Source organism: Phaethon aethereus (assembly GCF_964289735.1).
Source record: "Phaethon aethereus genome assembly, chromosome: 3".
Classification (NCBI taxonomy): domain Eukaryota; kingdom Metazoa; phylum Chordata; class Aves; order Phaethontiformes; family Phaethontidae; genus Phaethon; species Phaethon aethereus.
The window spans coordinates 87,656,807-87,678,859 of record NC_138576.1 but is presented as its reverse complement, the minus strand read 5'-3'; the positions used below and the strand labels follow the sequence as shown (position 1 = coordinate 87,678,859).

General features: G+C 40.4%; 1 protein-coding gene across 13 annotated transcripts in view; it reads left to right on the top strand.

The window, feature by feature from the left end:
* The window catches only part of RGS7 (regulator of G protein signaling 7), a gene marked incomplete at both ends in the record, with an annotated part of 259,392 nt that overhangs the window by 167,169 nt on the left and 70,170 nt on the right, over positions 1-22,053 (top strand). For 10 of the 13 annotated variants that reach the window (XM_081997367.1, XM_081997372.1, XM_081997373.1 and 7 more), the window contains 2 exons: positions 4,889-4,995; positions 16,950-17,001. The exons of the other annotated variants lie outside the window; for them this stretch is intronic. In XM_081997367.1, coding sequence (XP_081853493.1) covers positions 4,889-4,995; positions 16,950-17,001 — 159 coding nt within the window. The remainder of the gene's footprint in view (positions 1-4,888; positions 4,996-16,949; positions 17,002-22,053) is intronic. 13 annotated transcript variants of the gene reach the window in all.

Here is a 22,053-nt window from a genome sequence, read left to right as displayed (position 1 = left end):
TTGAAACTCTCTGAGGATGCAGACTGCACAACCTCTTCTGCTGCTTTGCTGAAGTCAGAACCATCCCTGATTTAGTTTATTACCGGTCTCTCTCTTTTTTTTTTTTTTTTTAATTGCCATGCAACTCCGTAAAGGTCTTGTCTCCCTCATTTGGTAATCTCCTTTTAGGCATTGCAAGGGTGCTTCTAGGCACCCCCAAAACCATCTCTTTTTCAGTCCGATCAAGACCAGCTCCCCCAGCCTCCCATTATAGGGTGTGTTCTCCAGCCCCAAACATCTTGGTGGCCCTCCACTGGACTCACTCATTTGTTGATGTCTTTCTTTTATTGGAGTGGATGTATTATTTCCAACTGGACATAGTAGTCCAGATGTGGTCTAGGTTGCTGGGTAAAGGAGAATAATGTGAGAGCCTTGTGCTCTTGAAAATCCAGGAAGAACATGAAACAGATCTGGAGCCTATTTAGTTCCTGCTAAATCTGAAGAGAATGCTCTCTCACCTGCGTCAGAACTCCCTGGCAAGACCTGTCACCCTTGTCTAAGAAATCTTTTCTCTAACAAATGTCAGCACATTTCTTCCTTTGTTTTTCTCTCATTGCACAAAGGTACATAATACCTGCAAAAATAAAGTTTTTGGAATTGGCAGTAAGTTGCAGTGTGAAGAACAAAGAAAAGCTTAATAAAATTAAAAGGTAGACAAAGTGAACCAAAATTAAAAGAACCTTAGCAACTAACTCACTACAGAAAGCATTGACTCAAAATTTCTGATCCAAGGGATAATAGAATTTAGCGGCTTGAAATAAATGAATAGCAACAATATACGGACTTTAATTAGGATGAAGTTCAGATGGGAATTTGCAGTCATCTCAAGCACAAGAGCAAGGTAACCACCTCCTTTCTGTTACAGAGATTTCTTATAGGCTTGTGACTGGGAGAAGGCTTGTTAATAGGATTGTGGCATTTTATAGCAGGCTAGAGAGCTCACTGACAGAGAGCGTTTGTTGGATTTACTTAGATAATGTCTCTGCTGGGGCATCTACCACTTTTCTTGGGCAACCTGTGCCAGTGTTTCACCACCCTCATTGTCAAAAATTTCTTTCTTATATCTAGTCTAAATCTACCCTCTTTTAGTTTAAAACCATTACCCATTGTCCTGTCACTACAAGCCCTGATAAAAAGTCTGTCCCCATCTTTCTTACAAGCCTTGTTAGAAGGCTGCAATAAGGTCTCCCTGGAGCCTTCTCTTCTCCACGCTGAATAACCCCAAATCTCTCAGCCTGTCCTCATAGAAGAGCTATTCCACCCCTCAGATCATTTTTGTGGCCCTCCTCTGGACACAGTCCAACAGGTCCATGTCTTTCCTGTGCTGAGGGATCCAGAGCTGGACGCGGTACTCCAGGTGGGGTCTTACCAGAGTGGAGTAGAGGAGCAGAATCACCTCCCTCAATCTGCTGGCCACGCTTCTTTTGATGTAGCCCAGGATATGGTTGATCATCTGGGCTGTAACCGTACATTGCCAGCTCATGTCCAGCTTTTCATCCACCAGCACCCCCAAGTCCTCCTTGACAGGGCTGCTCTCAATCCCTTCATCCCCCAGCCTGTGTTGCTACAGGGGGTTGCCCTGACCCAGATGCAGGACCCTGTACTTGGCCTTGATGAATCTCACGAGCTTCTCAGAGGCCCATTCCTCGAGCTTGTCCAGATCCCTCTGGATGGCATGCCGTCCCTGAGGCATGTCATCTGCATCACTCTGCTTGGTGTCATTTGCAAACTTGCTGAGGGTGCACTTGATCCCACTGTCTATGTCATTGGTGAAGATATTAAAGCGTACTGGTCCCAATACGGACGCCTGAGGGACGCCACTCATCATTGATCTCCATCTGGTCATTGAGCTGTTGACCACTACCCTCTGGGTGAGACCATCTAATCAATTCCTCATCCACCAAACATTCCACCCATCAAATCCATAGCTTTCCAATTTAGAGAGAAGGATGTTGTGGAGGACTATGTCAAAGGCCTTACAGAACTCCAAATAGATGACATTGGTAGCTCTTCCCTTGACCACTGATGTGGTCACTCTATCATAGAAGGCCACTAGGTTGGTCAGACATGACTTGCCCTTGATGAAGCCATGCTGGCTGTCTCAAATCACCTCCTTGTCCTCCATGTGCCTTAGCATAGATTCTTGGAAGATCTGCTCCATGATCTTTGCAGGCGCAGAAGTGAGGCTGACGGGTCGGTAGTTCCCAGGTTCCTCCTTGTTACCTTTTTTAAAAATGGGTGTAATGTTTCCCTTTTTCCAGCCTCCAGGAACTTCACCTGACTGCCATGACTTTTCAAATAACATGGAGAGTGGCTTGGCAACTACATCAGCCAATTCCTTCAGGACTCTGGGATGCATCTTGTAAGGTCCCATTGACTTGTGCGTGTTCAGTTTCCTCAGGTAGTCATGAACCTGATCTTCTCTTACAGTGGGAAGGACTTTGCTCCTCCAGTCTCCATGTTGCAGTCCATCCCCTCGAGGTGTGGGGAGAGAGACTGCCAGTGAAGACTGAGGCAGAGGTTGTTCAGTACCTCAGCCTTTTTCTCATCCGTTGTCACCAATTTGACAGTCTTGCTCATCAAAGGGGGTACACTTTCTTTGATCTTCTTTTTCTGGATGACATACCTGTAGAAATCTTTATTATTCTTTGCATTCCTTGCCAAGTTCAGCTCCAGCCGCACCTTGACCTTCCTGACTTCAACCCTACACAGCCGGGCAGCGTCTCTGCACCCACCCCAGCATACCTGTCCCTGCTTCCATTGCCTGTGCATTTCCTTCTTGCCCTTTAGTTTGCCTGTCAGGTCTCCACTCAGCCATGCTGGTCTTGTGCATTCTTTTCCTGATTTCTTACACCTGGGGATCAAGAGCTCTTACGCTCTATGGAAGGCATCCTTAAAGATCTGCCAGCTCTGTTCTGCTCCCTTGTCCCTGAGGGCAGTTTCCCAGGGGGTCCTGTTGACTAACTCCCTGAAGGAACTGGAATTTTGCTTTCCTAAAATTCAGGGTCCTGACCTTACTCTTTGCTTGCTCCCTATCCCTCAGGATTGCGAACTCCATCAGTGCACAATCACTGCAGCCCAGGATGCCTCCAATCTTGATGTAACCAATTAGCTCACATGCATTGGTGACCAACAGTATGGCATCCCTTCTGGTAGGGCTGTCTATTAACTGGCATAGGAAGTTATCCTCGTGTACTCCAGGAGTCTCCTAGATTTCCTAGAACTCACTATGCTACTTTTCCAGCAGATGTTGGGGTGGTTGAAGTCCCCCAGCAGGATGAGAGCCTGCGAGCATGATGCCTCCTGTAGCTGGAGTGAGAGGTTTCATCAATAGACCCCCTCCTTGGTCAGGTGGCCTGTGGTAGACACCAGCCACAAGGTTCCCTTTGTTGCCTCAATCCCTGATTTTTACCCATAAGCTTTTGACCTGCTTGTGGCTATTCCTCGGAGACAGCTCTTTGCACTCTACCCATTTCTTGACATAGAGAGCAATGCCTCCGCCCTTCCTTCCTTGCCTCCCCCTTCTGAACAGCTTATAGCCATCAATAGGCACACATCAACAGGGATTCATCCCACCAAGTTTCAGTAATGGTGACCAAGTCATAGCTTTCAGAAAGCACAGTGGCTTCCAGCTCCTCCTGTTTGTTGCCCATACTGCCTGCATTGGTGTTGAGCCACTTCAGCTGGGCTGTTGGCCATGTCACCCTCTTAGAGGAACCTCCTTTAGCTCCTCTGAGGTCTTTCTCTGGTGCAACAAGCTGAGGGGCCTTGCTAGCAGCACTTCCCTCTAACCTTGGTGTGTCATCCCACAGCTTATGGGGTGTAACCTGACTGTTACATATTATGGTTTAGTTCATTAAAGTGAATTGAATTCATCCTGTATGTGTCCAGTTCTGGACTCCTCACTACAAGAGAGACATGCACACACTGGCATGAGTCCAGCTGAGGGCTATGAAGATGATTAAGGGCCTGGAGTATCTCTTCTATGAGAAAAGATGCTGTTCACTATGGAGAAGAGAAGGCTCAGGTGGAAGTTCATCTATGTGTATAAACACCTGGTGGGATGGTGTAAAGAAGATGGAGCCAGGCTCTTTTCAGTGGTCACCACTGACAGGACCAGAGTCAATGGGCAAAAACTGGAACACAAGGATGTTCCCTCTGAACACTGGGAAACACTTTTTTATTGTGAGGTTGACCAAGCAGTGGCACAGGTTGCCCAGAGAGGCTGTGGAGTCTCCCTCCTTGGAGATATTCAAAAGCCCTCTGTACATGGTCCTGGGCAACTGGCTCTAGGTATCCCTGCTTGAGCATGGGGGTTGGATCAGATGACCTCCAGAGGTCCCTTCTAACCTCAACCAATCTGTGGTTCTGTGATCCTTTGTTATTTTCCTAGTAATGAGAAACTTCTAAGGAAATATTTATCCTTTACTGTAGTTCTGATAAACCTAGTGAAGAACATATGCATTTGGAATCAACTATTTTAACATCATGTAATCTGAAACTGTTCTGAAGAGGAAAAGCAGACTGCACCATCAGGGTAAAAATGATAGCTGTTTTCATCTTCAAAACAAGTCAGTGAACATTGCAGTAGCTACCTGCTAATGCTGATGTAAGTAGTGGAACTTCAACTACAAATGGGACATTAATAGCCATTTGTTAAGAAGAGTAAAAGGGTTTTTTTGGTTGCATCATTATATGACATAGAAAAAGACAGTGTTTTTCATGATGGCAGGACCTTGACTGAGAGTCAAGTGGTTATCTGCAGGAGATAGGATGAACAAGAAAACTAAACTGCTGAAAGGAAGTTATTTAATTTTTTAAGTTTATCTCTCTTTTGTTCTTCAAACAGTGGAAGCTCTACATTTAGGAACACTGATGGCAGCACATGGCTATTTCTTTCCAATCTCAGACCATGTTCTAACACTAAAGGATGATGGTACCTTTTATCGATTCCAGGTAAGTGTTTTCAATATGTTCTTGACTTGTGCAAATGGAAGTTCATATTAAAGGCCTTACACAAAAGTTCACAGCAAATTTTAACCATAATTTGTCTCTTATGTAACCTAGTAAATGGTAGCAATTCCCCTTAAAGTAAAAAAACATAGAAAGATTTTATTCAGAATTTAAGTCAGCAAAGTGTTAAGATGATAGTGACCATTTTGATCCCAGGAAAAAGTATGATAATGTTAAGTGTGGAAGTATCTCTCATGAAATAAATTAATGTACTATTTTGGAAAGATAGTAAAGGAAATGGAATTATCTTATTGACTCTTATTCCCTTAATTTGGAAAGGGGGAGGTATTTTACTTATTAAGCCTGTAGCAGAAATCTGATAAAAAATGGAGGGTAATATTTATATTCTTTCTTATGTGAGGATTTCCTTATTGGTAACAGAGTAGTATTGAAGTAGTGTATGTTATTCAAATAAATGCAGGCACATTTTACATTGATCTGTCAGTCCCATTGCATACACAAACGTGCAGATGCTTCAGAACAAGCTGAAAGGATGTATATGTACACCTATACCTACATGTATATTATTCATAAATCTACATAATTGTATTTTATTGCATTAGATTTCAAACTAAGGGCTTGGGGAACAGGAGTGTTTCTTTTCTAATAGTGAATAGCAGGCTAGAAGTTTGCAGAGCAATACTGCCTATGACTTGAAACAAATATGTTTGCACAGTATCTGATTATGTATTTTAGAGAGGGAATTAATTTTGCTTACCATTGTGCCACCTTTGATGATGGTCTTTGTATTGCTCTCTCTGTTAGGTGGTCTTCCTGGTAGATATCACCAACAGCTGCTCTAAGATCTTCCCTAGATATTCTTTTCTTTGAAATGATATGATGATTACCCCTATGAAATTGATAATATGAATACCATAGTTTGGTAATCCTTCTCTGTTAGTTCTAACTGTGTTAAATACATACAGGAAAATAATATCTGGTAGAACACAATCTATTGTCTTCAAGATATTTAAGTCTAAGCTTTGTCTTAAATATTGTGTAAATAAGAAACCATCAAGAATAAAATAAAACTGAGATTGTGGACTTTAAAATGCAGAATAAAACTGTGATATTTTGGAGACCAATCATAGTTGCAAACATTGTATTAGACTAATTGCTGCACAATACTTTCATCAATGTTTTGGCTTGAATTCTATAGATCCACATAAGAGAAGAAAAAGGCCCATAACTGGTCTAAATCAAAATCTTAGAGTGAATAAAATTAAATATATACAGTACAGTCTGGCAAGAAAGAGAATTATTATTGCATATATGCATACAATATTATCATATTTTCATCTGTAGATCCTGTGGGTCATACAGTGCAAAAAACCCTGTCCTTCAGCAGGACAGTAAGTTACATGCATATATGGGTAATACAAAGAGCAGTCACTCTAAGCCTCCTCCCTAGATCCACAGTTACCTTCAATCCTGGAAAGGGCATTTGAAGGAAAAGGTTTCCTTCTCATGGTGCTTCACCTCCTCAAAGACCAATATAAAGATGAGAGGGATGGCACATGGGTGAAAGGGCTTACTGCTGAGGGAAAGGCACTGATGTGGTTTGAGGTAAGTGAGAAGTGGAAAGAAATCATGGAATGGTTGAAGCTCCAGTTCTTGGCTTGTCTCTGCATAAGCAGCAGCCAGAAGGACAAAATATCTGAGGACTTCATTTTGCAGAGAATGGGACTTATTTATAGGCGTAGTGGTCATTGAATTCTGCACAGCTGCTGGCCTGCTTCTACCTCAAACATGGGAGATAAGCACCTCTGTTAGCATGAGATTTGACTGAAGGAAAGTATAGAGTAGAACTAGCAGCACTGTGAACAGCTGAGACTACTGCAGCTACCCTGCCATGGGCTTTCCTCAGAGGAGTCTATAGCCTGCATGTTTGGACATGAAGCTTCAGTGAGGGTTAGATTGTAAAATTATATCAGTTGATTTACATAAGTTGATTAGCACCTATTTGACATATGCGTATGGAGTAAGGTAATTTCCTCGAGTGTTGCTCAATTTATATCTGCAGTGTTTTGGTTGTTTGCTGCTCTGTAGTACCTTTGCATTGCTATTCCTATGCTAACGATGTTAAAACAATGCAATTTTAGCTGTTAAAGTATCACATGAGAACAGTATGGAGTCATACAGTTAACTGGAGTTATAACAGCAAAAGTTGTGTCATTACACTTCCACATTCCCCACCAAAATAAGGCTAATATAAAATCTGTTACTGAAGCTCTTAAATCGGAAAAGGAAGATAACATACTCAATGGGGAGGAAAGTTTGACTGCAAATGTGTGAATTTTACACTAGAATAGTTGTTCAGGTGCTTTAGAAATAGGACCCCCTGAGTACTGGAGAGGATTCACAAATTTCTGGATGTTTTAACAGCAAGATAAAAACGTGCACCTGCCAGCACTGAAAAGTTCAGAAGCCATCCCTGCAGAGAAATCTCTGTCTGCAATACAAAGACCTGACCTATTAAAAATGGGCTAGCTACAATAATGTTCTCCATGCACTTCATATTTTGTTTTCCAAAGGGTGATACATTCCCTTCTGACAGTTTCTTTTAAACAACCTTCTGTTGTCTAGAAATAGTGAAAAGCAGTGGAGGCTGTGCTTCATTTGTGCAAGTGCCCTTTTACAGGCCAAATTATACTTTTCCAGTTATTACTTTTGCCATCAGAAGGGCTGTAAAATTGTCATTATAGCTGCTTTTTCAAGTAATGTGGCCTTAGAAATAAAAAAAAAAAAAATCATTCCAGATGATTCTTTGACCTACTCAGCTGTAATTAGGTTAGTTCTGCGATAACAATTTAATTCAAAGGTGGTGGATCTAAATATTAATTGCCTTACTCGGAGAGGAAATTTCTTATTAGCCTCAACAAGGCAAAGCAGAAAATTCAGGGATAGTGATACTTTCTGAACCATCTTGAACAGCTGCATTGCCTTTTCCTGGTAATTTAAGTCTGGGACCAAAGGCGGCACTGAATACCTTCTAACCGCCCTCTACCTGAGAGCAAATAGGTATAAGGGGCCCAAATAAGAAAGCAAGATGCACCTTAGAGAGCAGATCTTCCTGGGGCCAGTGAGTACTCACTGAGACCTTTCATCTGTGTCCACATAAGTGATAATACGTCCATCCTGATGAGGAATGCCTGACTCGCCCTCTCTTCTGGAAAACTTCTGTAATAGTCTCCCAGGGAAAAATATGTTGATTTCTTCTACAAGGTGCATGTGCATACTAAGTGTCTCAATGTTCATAGTGAAAAATAACGTGTCCTAGTATCTTTTGTCTTTAAACAAACTCCTAGGATATTTGAGGCTAATTATAATCACACTCCCATTTTTTTATGAAATTATTTCATGATTTAATGTAAATTAATTTTCAGAGATGAAGTTTAGGTTCTGCTGTTGTTTTGTAACTTTTAAGATGGAAGGCAGAAATAACTGATAAAAAGTGTGAAAATGGGAAAGCATGAGTCTGGTGAAGATAGCAGCACTCATGGATTTTGGCAAGATGAAGATTTCACCTGTGATGTTTTCCGTTCTACCACTGGGAACACTTTCTTGACAAATGCACTTAACCTCTCTGGCCTTGTTTTCCCATGCCTAAATTGGGGATAAAAATATATAGCAATCACTATATCACTTGGAGTATCTTTGCTGTAAAATAGTGTGGAGCATGAAGTGTTGTGGATCCTTGTGTCTCAGGTGGCATTACGTTGCTTCCCGCATCTCTTCGAGTAAACCCTGCTCACCAAGCCACCTCCCGAGCCAGCCTCTGGCCATTCTGAATACTGAGGTTGTGCCTGAACGTGTCAGCTCCCCAGCCACTCTTCACGGCCTCGCTGGATCATCTACCATGCCTTGAGGGAAGAATTTTATTGGAAGCCAATTTTTAGAAATAAAAAACAAGTTATCTTATCCAGCATTTGGCAGATTTTCTTTGGCACTTGCAGGTGCAAGGACTAATTCGTTGTCTCTTCATCTTAGGCTCAGCATATACAGGTTCTGTTTAGGTTTCAAAGAGAGAAAAATAATTTCAAATCCATGTCTTTCTGACTGCCCTATCAGTGCCCTTTTTTTCTTTTTTAATTCCCTACTCGGACACTCTTTCCTGCCCAGTTTTCCATGTTAGAAATCCACTTTCCAGGTTAGAAAAGAGGAGTCACAGAGCCAAAACCTTTATTGTTTCCAACTTCCACAGCTTCTTTTTTAATAATTCTGGGCTAACCATGGAACACTACTTGCTGGCATCCTTCCTCTATGGGCTTGACAGTGCGAGACCAGTGATCTTACCCCTTTCCCTCACCAAGAGATCATTTGAGTCAACTGCAATGACTGTAAAACTGAATGCCTGTGAATTCTGCCATCCATTGTTAAAGGCATTTAAGATTGTGTATAACTATTTTTTAGCAAAGACTCTATTTCTGTTTTTTATAAAGACTCCTTGGTGCCTGTGAGAATAATAGCAGTAATATGCAAAGGAAGGTATATGAGTGATTTGAATATTCCTCCCCCATCCCAGTAATTAGATTTTAAAAGTTTTCATAGAGTGGAGCAGCTTCAGAAACAACAATTCTTTTCTTATTACTACTAACAAGGGGTAGTTGAAAGATGCTTAATGATTTCCCTCCTCAGTAAAACAGTTTAATGCATAGAAATTAAACATGTTTCATAAAAGCTGATGGGCAACACTGATTTTTACAAGTGGCTAATCCATTAGCTCAGATATTATTATTGATTAATTTTATGGCAGAGCCAAAGTAGATCTATTTGTTTTATCATAGGATTGCTCACAATGCATGGCAGCTGCTGCTGCCAATTTGTTTAGTGCAGAGTATCTGCTATATTACAGGATTTTGTTTCATAGGGCTTTATTAACAGCAGGATTATGGATTTCTGTGGTTAGGTTTATTTAATGATATTAGTCTATAATGCAAGAGAACCAGTATGCTGTCGTGGTTTAACCCCAGCCGGCAACTAAGCACCACACAGCTGCTTGCTCACTCCCCCCACGGTGGGATGGGGGAGAGGATTGGAAGAGTAAAAGTAAGAAAACTCATGGGTTGAGATAAACACAGTTTAATAAGTAAAGCTAAAGCTGAACACACAAGCAAAGCAAAACAAGGAATTCATTCACCACTTCCCATGGACAGGCAGGTGTTCAGCCGTCTCCAGGAAAGCAGGGCTGCGTCACACATAATGGTTACTTGGGAAAACAAAATGGCATAACTCCAAACATACTCCTCTTCCTTCTTCTTCCCCCAGCTTTATATGCTGAGCATGACATCATATGGTATGGGATATCCCTTTGGTCAGTTGGGGTCAGCTGTCCCAGCTATGTCCCCTCCCAACTTCTTGTGCACCCCCAGCCCACCTGCTGGTGGGGTGGGGTGAGGAGCAGAAAAGGCCTTGACTTTGTGTGAACGCTGCTCAGCAAGAACTAAAACATCCCTGTATTATCAACACTGTTTTCAACACAAATCTAAAACACAGCCCCATACTAGCTACTATGAAGAAAATTAACTCCGTCTCAGCCAAAACCAGCACATATGCATTTGTGTGTGCAAAACCAGTTTTCCTTCACTGGCATAAAGATCCTTGTAACATCCTGGTTTGTGCTGAATGCTTAAATGTCTCTACAACTGCATGTGCAGTGCTAGGTAAGCCTTATTTCTCTAGCTGCTGACTTGTACTGTCTACTTATTCAAATTACAGATACAATTAAATAAAGTAACTTAAATGTGTACTGACAAAAACTGGCAGCATTTTTTTCTGCCTGGGCTGATAAACAGCATTTGACTTTCCCCAAACTGTTCTACCACCCACCTTCTTTCCATCTATAGGTGGGATGTCATGGCAAAATGACAAATGTTCCCTGTTTAATACTGGTTCATGATGAACTGCTTCACATTTTCTTCTGAGAAAAAGTAAAATTCTTAAGTACAATAATTCCTTACGTTTTCTACATTTCACAAAAAAATCCTCAATATTTCATAATCTTCTCTTTGAAAATATTAGTGTTGAGGTATAACATGTTATACCACCTCCATAACTCTCCTGGGGAAAATCTTCACTTATGTAGGGTTTCTAGATCATGAAATGAGGCACATAGATTGTATAATGTCTGTGCTACAGGAATATATGATATAGCAAGGGATGTCATAATTGTTCTACAGTGTACTTGTGATACGTGAGTTGCAGCAAATAGTTAAACCAAGCTTTGTTTGCATATTCTAGGCATAGAGAATGTTATTTACATGGGCAGAGCCTCCTTGCATTGCTGTGGGATTTTAATAGGTCAGATGAGAGCAGGTAGATTTCTCCTTTGCATACCCCTCCTGTTCTTGTTCCTGGCCTCATTCTGTGAGACCAGGGATCTGCTTATCGAACTCTTCTTAATTCCTAATCTTTCCTTGTTGAACAAGGCAAATCTTCTTCCCCTTGTCTTCATGGATAACCTCTCTAGCAAATTCTTCTAGAGGATTATTAAATACCTGGACTGTGAAGTTGTGTGGAGACTTTTGAAAGAAACAGAAGTGAAAAGATACAGCACATACATTGTAGTCATGTGTTATGTGATTAAACTGTTTGAGGTTGGTAACGTCTAAGGGGCAAAAGTAAACTTCTGACTCCATTTGTAGGAAAATAAGGTGTTTGGATTCAGAGGTTCCAGGGATTTCTGTGTGAGACCTTGTGCAAGCTCAATGTTAACTTGCCTGGTTGCAGAGGTTGGGACAATAAATCTCTGTGCAGGTAGGAGCCCATGAGGTGCTGGGGCTGAGGACTGCAGCTGGGAGTGGTGGGGATGCACCCAGTGCGTGCCCCTGAAGAACGGAGACAGGCAAGGGGCTGTCCGGTGCATTCAAGGGTCAACCTGTACAGGGCACCTTGATACACATTTCTGCAAAATCTTAATGTATCGTTCTAATAACTGAATTGTGCTATTGTGGGAACCTTGTGATGAAGTTTCTCCCTTGGTCTTTTCTCAGTCAGGAGTGACTTTGCTTGAGATTTACCTGCCCATAATCCAGGAGGAAGCAGTTAGGGACCTGTTAAGCCACTTGGACACCCACAAGTCTATGGGGCCTGATGGGATCCACCCGAGAGTACTGAGAGAGCTGGCGGAGGAGCTTGCCAAGCCACTCTCCAACATTTATCAGCAGTCCTGATTAACAGAGGAAGTCCCAGAAGACTGGAGGCTTGCCAATGTGACGCCCGTCTACAAGAAAGGCCGGAAGGAGGATCCTAGGAACTACAGGCCTGTCAGCCTGACCTCTGTACCGGGGAAGATTATAGAGTGGTTGGTCTTGAGGGTGCTCACAGGGCATGTGCAGGACAGCCAAGGGATCAGGCCCAGCCAGCATGGGTTCATGAAAGGCAAGTCCTGCTTGACCAACCTGATCTCCTTCTATGACCAGGCGACCCGCCTAGTGGATGAGGGCAAGGCAGTGGACATTGTCTAGCTGGACTTTAGTAAAGCCTTTGACAGCCTCTCCCACAGCCTTCTCCTGGAGAAACTGGCTGCTCGTGGCTTAGACGGGTTTACTCTTCACTGGGTGAGGAACTGGCTGGATGGCTGAGCCCAGAGAGTTATGGTGAATGGTGTTAAATCTGGCTGGCGGCTGGTCACAAACAGTGTTCCCCAGGGCTCAGTTCCGGGGCCGGTCTTATTCAATATCTTTATTGATGATCTGGATGAGGGGATTGAGTGCTCCCTCAGTAAGTTTGCAGATGACACCAAGCTGGGTGGGAGTGTTGATGTGCTGGAGGGTAGGAGGGCTCTGCAGAGGGATCTGGACAAGTTGGATTGATGGGCCGAGGTCAACTGTATGAGGTTTAATAAGGCCAAGTGCCGGGTCCTGCACTTAGGCCACAACAACCCCATGCAACGCTACAGGCTTGGGGAGGAGTGGCTGGAGAGGTGCCCGGTGGAAAAGGACCTGGGGGTGCTGGTTGACAGCCGGCTGAACATGAGCCGGCAGTGTGCCCAGGTGGCCAAGAAGGCCAACAGCGTCCTGGCCTGTATCAGAAATAGTGTGGCCAGCAGGAGTAGGGAAGTGATCGTGCCCCTGTACTCGGCACTGGTGAGGCCGCACCTTGAATCTTGTGTTCAGTTTTGGGCCCCTCACTACAAGAAGGATGCTGAGGTGCTGGAGCGTGTCCAGAGAAGGGCAACGAAGCTGGTGAGGGGTCTGGAGCACAAGTCTTATGAGGAGCGGCTGAGGGAACTGGGGTTGTTTAGTCTGGAGAAGAGGAGGCTGAGGGGAGACCTTATCGCTCTCTACAACTACCTGAAAGGGGGTTGTGGCGAGGTGGGTGTTGGTCTCTTCTCCCAAGTAACTAGTGATAGGACAAGAGGAAACGGCCTCAAGTTGCGCCGGGGGAGGTTTAGATTGGATATTAGGAAAAATTTCTTCACTGAGAGGGTGGTCAGGCATTGGAACAGGCTGCCCAGGGAGGTGGTGGAGTCACCATCTCTGGAAGTGTTCCAAAAATGTGTGGATGTGGCACTTCAGGACATGGTTTAGGGGACATGGTGGCGCTGGATTAATGGTTGGACTTGATGATCTTGAAGGTCCTTTCCAACCTCAGTGATTCTGTGATTCTGTGATTACTGCTACAATTTATCAAGGGCTATTCCAGTTTATCCAGTGTGCATGACACATTGTGAGGTAGATTAAGACTGGAACTTTATCACTGTTAATACCAAGCAATTAGGCAAGAAAATGTGGAATACACCTTTGGGAAAATATCAGCCATTTTAACTACACACAAGTTTATTGTTGATGGATTTTTTCCATATAATCACAGCATTGCAAAAATCCTTTAATCAGAAACCAATTTTTTTATCATGTTTCTTTCTCAGTGTCTAGGTTTTTTTAAAGATTTTTCTTAATTTTTTTGATTTTCTTTCTGTTTAATTCTTAATCCTGCCCCTTACCACTATTTTTTGTGCCTGGTTTTAGGAGAATTTTGCTTGTTGCTCTTCATCCACTAATACCATTTCCTCCTTTGAAAGTGAATAATAGTTATCTACTCTTTGAATACAACTTTACCAGCAGCTGTAGCGACTTTTGAGCACCTATCTTATGGTGATACCATAATTCTTTACTTGCTGGTAAGAAACTAATGTAGGAATTTGCCTTGGACAAAATACATAGAATCTACTGTTTATTTCTCATCTAGTAGGGGCTTTACACTGTTAGTGACCCAATATATTTTTGAAAAATCCAAATTTTAGTAACCTTTAGCTTTTAAGGACTCAGAAATGGATAGCGTATTACAGTTGTTCAATCTAGATGCTAGACCTAGAAAGATTAGAACACAGAAAATTTCAGCTTTTCCCCTTTTCTGAAAAAGGTAGATCTTCCCCTTGCTGTAGTTTTCTGAGGCTCCTCTGACTTATGTGATTTCTTTTTTAAAATAACTGCCCATGTTTCAAAGGTTACTTGAAAGAATATTTTTTGTGTGTATAACTTGCCTTTCAGGTAACTTGCATCCACTTAAACATCCTGCAGATGATCCAATACTTTTGATAACTCTTGCCAGTTAGATACTAGATACCATAGAGAGTTAGAGGAGAAAGAGAAGTACCAGAGCAAAAATGTTGTCATAATATTACACATGCGTATAACTCACGGTGCTGAGGAAACAGGAGTCATTCTTTAGTTTGGTGAGACTTTTTTGAGTTCTACAAATAAACACAGTTTCCCCAGATGAAAACGCAGTAATTCCTTAAGCGTTCTGTGCTGAATTTCATCAGGCCTCTAACCTGAACTCTCTGACCTCATATAAATAATTATTTTCCTGGTTTTTTTTCCCTGTACTTTGCCCTGTAGCCTTATTGTCATGTCAAAATCAATTTCGGGCGTGTTGCAGATCCGATTGCAGGCGGACGACCGTTGATCCCACGGGGAGCCAGCTGGCTGGAGGCCAGCCCCGGCCACTTTGCGGTGCTTGAGCTGACGAGCTGTCCTTCTCAGCAGGTCCCAGGAAATGCCTCTGACCGCCACGCCGGCAGGGTCGCAGCTTGCAGTTCCGAGGCAACTTCTGCCTGCCAGGTTCAGGGTGTCAGCCAGGAGAGCTCACGCCTGTGTCATTCCCTGGGCAGAAAGACCTTTACCTGACCACAGTCTCCCTCCTCCTGGAGACTCAAAAAAGGAAGGCATTTAATAATCTTCTGTACTTATCTGTACTCACTGTTATTTGAACCCCTTCCTCATGTCGTAATTCTTGTCTTTTGCTGGGCTTTCTCTTTGGCTTACCTTATTGAAACCTTTTATTGTGACTTATCTTGTGCTTTGCTAATTAAAACTCATGTTCTGTTTTAACTTTTCTGCTTTTATCTCCAGAAGCATCGTGATGCAGGGAGGTTTAGACTCATCCTTAGCAGCACAGCATTAATTTGTGCTTTTTCCATGATCTCTTTTTCATGTTTAGTTGATTGGAGATTGCTAGTGTGGTTACACCAGCCTGTCACTACACTTTCTCTCTAAAGATACTTGGACATTTAGTACAGTCTCTTTCAAAAACTGCCATCTCCCTTCCATCTCTTTGTCCCTCGGTTTACTTTCCCGAGAGACCTCCTCTGCCTGTTCTCTGAGCCTGCTGGCCCTCATGCTGCTGTGCTCGTCTTTGCAGAACACCAGTCTCATCCTGCAGTCGCTTTCATTCCGAGTACTACGCACCTGCAAAGTCTTGCTCAGGTATTCTCTAATGGAACAAAATCTTTGAATTAGCTTCTGATAGTTTCTTTTTTACCCTTTAACTCATTGCTGTTGCTTGATTAAATAGCAAGTTCTAAATCATTCTTATTAAAGTTGATGGGTCATTGTTACAGTAGAGATTTTTTCACACTGTATGTTTAACCTGACAGTAGGTGTGAATGTGTCACCCTTCAGCCCTGATGGTTTCCAGATTAACATTAAAACAATTTTGAGGGAATTGGGCAGCAAAAGCTGTTTCCATTTTTGCAGCTGGGAGATCATTGAAAAAAAACAATAAGAAACAGAGAGTAAAGCAGAAGATTTTCCTATAGAAGCACCTGTGTTTTGAAATACCACTCAGACCAGTCCACATATTTAATAGGATTAATTCTACTGCTCAAATAATATATCATTCTCTGTATGTGTGTGTATGTGTATATATGAATGTTATGTATAAAATAATCTTTTATATTTTAACAAAAAGTTACAATTAAAAAAATTAAGTTATTTGCATAAAAAATGCCTATATGGTTTTATAGTCTTCATTTGGTGGAAATGAATTATTTTAACAATACATTTAGAACAGTTTTAATAAGCATAGTATTGATCCAGTTATTGATACTTTTTTTGGATTTCCATTAAAAAATCACATTTAAAATCACAATTGGTAAACAATTAGGGAAAAAATAGACTTCAACAAATGAAAAGAACTTTGATAACTTTATGAAAACAGGTTGTGTTTAGTGGCATTTTTAAACAAGTAACTCTTAGGAAAGAGTACTGAAAATTAATATATACTAATGAAAACTCTCCAAAATCAAGAACTGAATGTTCCCCAAAGTATATTTTGTCTTTTCACCTTCTAAAACTGATTCTTCAGGACATGTGAGAGGTATGTTGCTAGGGAAGATGAAAAAGACTACCTAACCTTGTGGGTTTTGTTCCCTTAACTTTAAGAATAAAAAGAACACTTTGTTCTTCTTTTTCAATGCCATTCTGACACCACAGTGATAAACAAGCGTACAAAAGTAATTTTCTGGTTTTATGCCTATTTCAAAACTGTCAAGTTAACAATATAATAGATCTACCAAAAATGTAAATTGACTCTGAAAGCCAGTATCAATCCAAGGACTGTATAATGCTTGCATTGACTAACTTGAGTTCCCTACTTTTTTGTTTTGTCTATAGACACCCTATTTTTGGCCATCAAATTGTTGGGAGCCGGAAAACACAGACTATGGTCAGTGTAGAAATCTTTCCTCTTTCTTTCGGGAATTGTGTATTATATGAATGAACACATCATTGCAGTCTGTCTTGTTTAATCATCCCACTGTTAAAAACATAATTATATGTCATATAAATCCTGTGAAAGAAATGCATATATTGAAAGGAATGTGTTTTCACTTTTTTCAATTAGAAGTTTATTAATCAGTTTTGGAGTTGATCTGAGGAAAAAGAAAAAGCCCCAAGACTCATCAAAACCTACCTTGCCATTTACAACTTCCGTTTGCTGCAGGAAGTGTAATTATTTACAATGACAAAGTTTCAGTGAAGCTGAGGATACTTTATTGATGATTGTGCAATAGTTATTCTCAGATTCAGACCCAAAGATGTATCTAGTTTAGATCTCTTATTTCTGATATACACCATGTGGAAAATTATTTATTATGGAAACCAGTATGGTTCTAATATGAACTATATTAGAAAATGCCTGGCTTATTTGCCTGTTTCTTGGGGTTTTATTCATAAATTGCACATTGTAATTAGTGGTGTGTTTAGAAAAATCTGAAGATAATAGATAGTAAGGCATGACAAAAAAAAAGAAAAATTATAAGCAAAATTAGGTGCCTCTGTACACCAAATAGTGACCTAATTTTCAAAGAAAATGGATTATCCATGAGCAGCCTCCTGTTCGTTCTAATCCAGACTGTAAGTATTCAGCTCATCTGAAGACCAGCTGACTTATTTAGGTAACTAACCATGTACATGATAGCTTACCTTTTCAAAAACTCAACCTTTGCTAGTGTCTGTTTACTGCTTTTGGGAAGTTTACATGTGTGTGCACTTGTAATGTGGATTCAGTCTCAGCCCTTGGGAGCTGAAAACTGCAGGGACGGATGGTTCCAATAGACGCTTCCTTCCTTTCCACAGTGAACACAGTTTAATTTCAAATACATTGCTAAATAAAACAATTTCAATCTGAGCCTCTCAGCAGAGCTGAGTGCCTTCGAGGTAGAGTTTGAAAATGGTAACTGTTTCCTCATCCTATAGAAGCAGAAAAATGTTAATCTTTCTTTAAAATACCAAGATTTGAAGATGCTCAGCAAATAGTTATTGAAAGCTACAAAGGAAGAGTAAATCATACCACAACTGAATGATTAACCACTCCATACGAGTAAATTAGTTGCTGAAGGAGAAATGCTTCATTTACCACTTTTTCCTTTCCTTGAAGATGTTATTTGCTTTTCTCAGAGGGTCATTTCAGTATGGTCTCCTAATATGTTAAAGATCGGAAAGTAATTTACTGTGGTTTTAAGAGACATTGAGTTGTTCAGCTGTAATGTGTATTACATTACCAGGGGGATTTTAATAAATAAATATATGCTTAACAGATCTGAACTTGAGATCAGGCTGAGAAAGTTTCTATTAATATCCTTTAATCTAAATTAGGAGACACTAACTTTCTAGTCACAGCTGATCACTGGACTGGGTAATGAATTACATACCTTAGTCAGTGAATAGAAATCTTATATAATCTGTCCAGTTTTTGCATACCAGAAATACAGAATTAAATTTAGGATCGGTTTCTTCATCATGTGGGGAGGTGCCTTTGTTGAACAGTTAACATACTCATTTGAGAGCTTTGGAGATTTAAATATAATACCTGTGAAATATGTTCCAGTTGGTGAATTTAAGCTCTTCTGTTGCAGAGGGGCGAAGGAAGAAAGCCCCGATCCTGCCATCTCATTGCCCCTTCGAGTCATGAGCTAGCGGTGTAAGCCTCTATGAAACCTGCGTGCAGCTCCCCCATGCAACAGGGTCAGAGCATTGCACTAGATCTACCCGGGATGGCTGTGTCACCAGAATTGGCTAATGCTAGAGCATTCACAGGAAAATAAATTTTTAAGACAACTTTTCAGTAGTGTTGTTATTAGGTTAGCATCTTCCCAGTCCCAGAAATGAGCATTTGCCTTGTGGCCTGAGGATTTTTTCACAATACCTTTCTATGAATATAAAGAGAGGGCAGAAAAGGGGAGAACTGGATACAGTTACTGCTATCAAAAAGAATCACATAACTGTTGTAAACAATGGTCATCAGAGGAATACAGAAGAATAAAACAAATAATATTCAAAAATCCAAAATAAATCTAAAGTGGGATTGCAGGAATTTGAGGGTATTAAAGGATAAATTCTACCTCAAATACACTCCAAAGAGGTTCTGCAGATTTTCACAGTAATTCTGTACTTCCTAGAAAATATAATAAATATAGTTTATGTTATTGCAGATATGCAAATGCATGTTGTACTTGTCATGAATTATGGTTCTGTGCAGTGCTTCCGTTTTCATGGATTTGTCCTGAACAAGCTTGAAACTGCACCTTCTTAAACTAACATCTGTGGTGGGCATTAGGAATCTCTCATGGCCAGTAGGCTTTCTCTGTAATCTTCCTTTATCAAAATTATTAACAAAGCAAACCACTTTCTTTGGCATTGACCTAATTTTATGAGTCTTTGAAAACACAGTACAATTTTATTTTAATTTAAAAATTACTCCCAACCATTTGCCATTACTCATCCATAGCTGGGCTACTGTCCAGAATGTAGCATACTGCTAGGAAAATAATTAACCTTAAACTAGAATTTAAATAAGATTGAGATACTGTATGTGTTAGTTTATTGCCAGAGCTAATGCAGAAACAAATCATCTTTACATACTTGAATAATATATTAAGATCTTCCCTAAAATACAATTTCTTGTTCCATATAAGCTTGTAATATCAAATATTTTCATTTAAAAAGATTTATATGAAGAAAATATGAAGAAAAAAGACATGAAAACAGAATCTTCCAAAATATCAAGAAACTGCAGACCCATTCCCATAATAATGCTGTAGTGCAGTGCTACGTGATAGTGTCAAAAAGAGGGCTTCTATTAATTTATTATCTATCAAAGTGGAATTGTGTAGCCTTTGGTTTTGATTGTAACTATCAAAATATTGACCATCTGATCATTCTGAGGTTACTAAGAAACTGTTAATTTTCACAGAGTGCTGAAACTCTCCCTCCCTTTTGCTTGAAAATCATGCTATAAGAGATCTCAAGAGAGATGCCTCAAATTGCAAATAATTTTTAAAAAGGCAGGTTCTTAGGTTCCATCTGTTGAAGATATGCATTTTAATGCCATATGTCTTGGAGTCTACCCATGCAGGACATGTTGTTCTGTGCAGAATCCCATTGGTTTCAGTGAGATTTTATTAATGGAAAAGTATGATTATGATTATGATTATTATTAAAAGCCAGTGTATTTAGAATCACTTTGCATTTCCCGGGAGTTAAGTCATGTTCCTGACTGATGATTTGGTTTTGTGACAAACAGAATTGGATCTCAGTTCAGAAAACTGGCTCGAAATGAACGCAGCTGATGGCTGAGCATGCGACCTACCTGTAATCACCTTCTTTTTCCTTACAGATGTAATTTTTTTCTGGCAAATTGAAAACAGATCATGTCATTAAGAATTAATTAAATATGGAGACTTGTTAAGTCCATTGTATCTCAGAAAGGGGAAATATAATGCTATATATGAAATTGTTATTCCCTATGCATTTAGCCTCAGTTCTCATGGGACCCATCAGGTTCTCTTGGAGGTTAGTGATTCACAACTGTTGCAAATTTGAGAAATTCAGTTCCTTACTGTTCTCTTTTTCAAATGAGGTAAATAAGAAATACAAAAGGTTAGGGAAAAATTCCATTCACAAGCAAATGGCAATTATTTTTTGTGTTTGAAAAGCTCAAGTGTAAGCCTAAGCAAACAAATGAACACCGTTGTGACAACGTAAGAGGCTTTTAAGAATTTCAGATGTATAAGATATGAGGAAGAATTAGTAATTTTTACTCATTTTCTCCAGTCCACTTTTGTTGATGGTTAGACTCAAAAGTGACACACAGACATTTTCTTACAGTTAACTGCATATTAAAAAATGTTCAAAGGAGAGACAGAATAAAATTTTGAAAGGGCCACAGTCACTTATAGTCTTAAAGGGGTTTAGAGCAGTACTGGAAGACAAGAGTCAACTGCATCAGTATAGTTGCAAGAGGATGCTGTTTCAGCCTTGTAATTTCACGTGTGTTCATTTTTCCCAAATTAGTTAAAAATGGAGGTGGATTGCAGAATCTTGGTAGGTTATGGAGAACACAGTAAATAACTGATAACACAATGGGAGTTTAAGAGCACATGACCTTGTGATCTGTAAATGATGCTAAATGAGACTATTTTTCTATATATTCAAAGAAAATTCTTAAATTCTGCTGCTGTGAATAAGGACAAGTTTTGAAAATGTATGTATTTTCAGTAGCCTACCAGGTAGTCATGTGTTATATAGGCAATCTTCTAGGAAATAAGAGCACTTACAGGAAAAAAAAAAAGCCTTAATTAATTGCTTCCTTTAAAAATGTAAGCTCCCTGTCTGGATAAGTGCTGGCTCTAAACTTCTGTGGTGGTTCTATAGATATTCACGACTCTTACTCAGTCTGAGTTACAGTAAAATGAGGAAACCACCTACTTTTGTTATGTGAAAGTTGTCTCATAGCTGTTGTTCTCCGGAATTTTTATGAAAGCAAAATTCTGTCCTTTTTAAATTCTCTTGATAATCAGCTAACAAGTCAGTCCACACAAAACTTCCTTCCTAATGATACCTTCTTATCTCTTAAGAGTAAACCGAGAGCGACCTCTCCGTGTTCAGCCTCTTCTGAACACGAGCCATCGCACCTGGCTCATCTGCCTCTCCTCTACCAAACTGGGAGTCATGCTAAAGAGTACATAGTACACAAAAAGTAATCGCAACCATCTATCATGTTTTTCACATATTGAAAATTTGCCTACTTATTTTACGTGTCTTGCTTCAAATTCCTCTGTGAAAATTTGATTAGTTCAGGAATTTTCTCTTGTTCATCTTGCTGCACCCTTTTCCATGGAGTAACCGGCTAGAAGGAGAACTGTACAAAGGACACATTATATACTTTCTTTGCCCAAACGCTCAGGCAGGATTCCCTTAGCAACAGCTTACTAGTGAG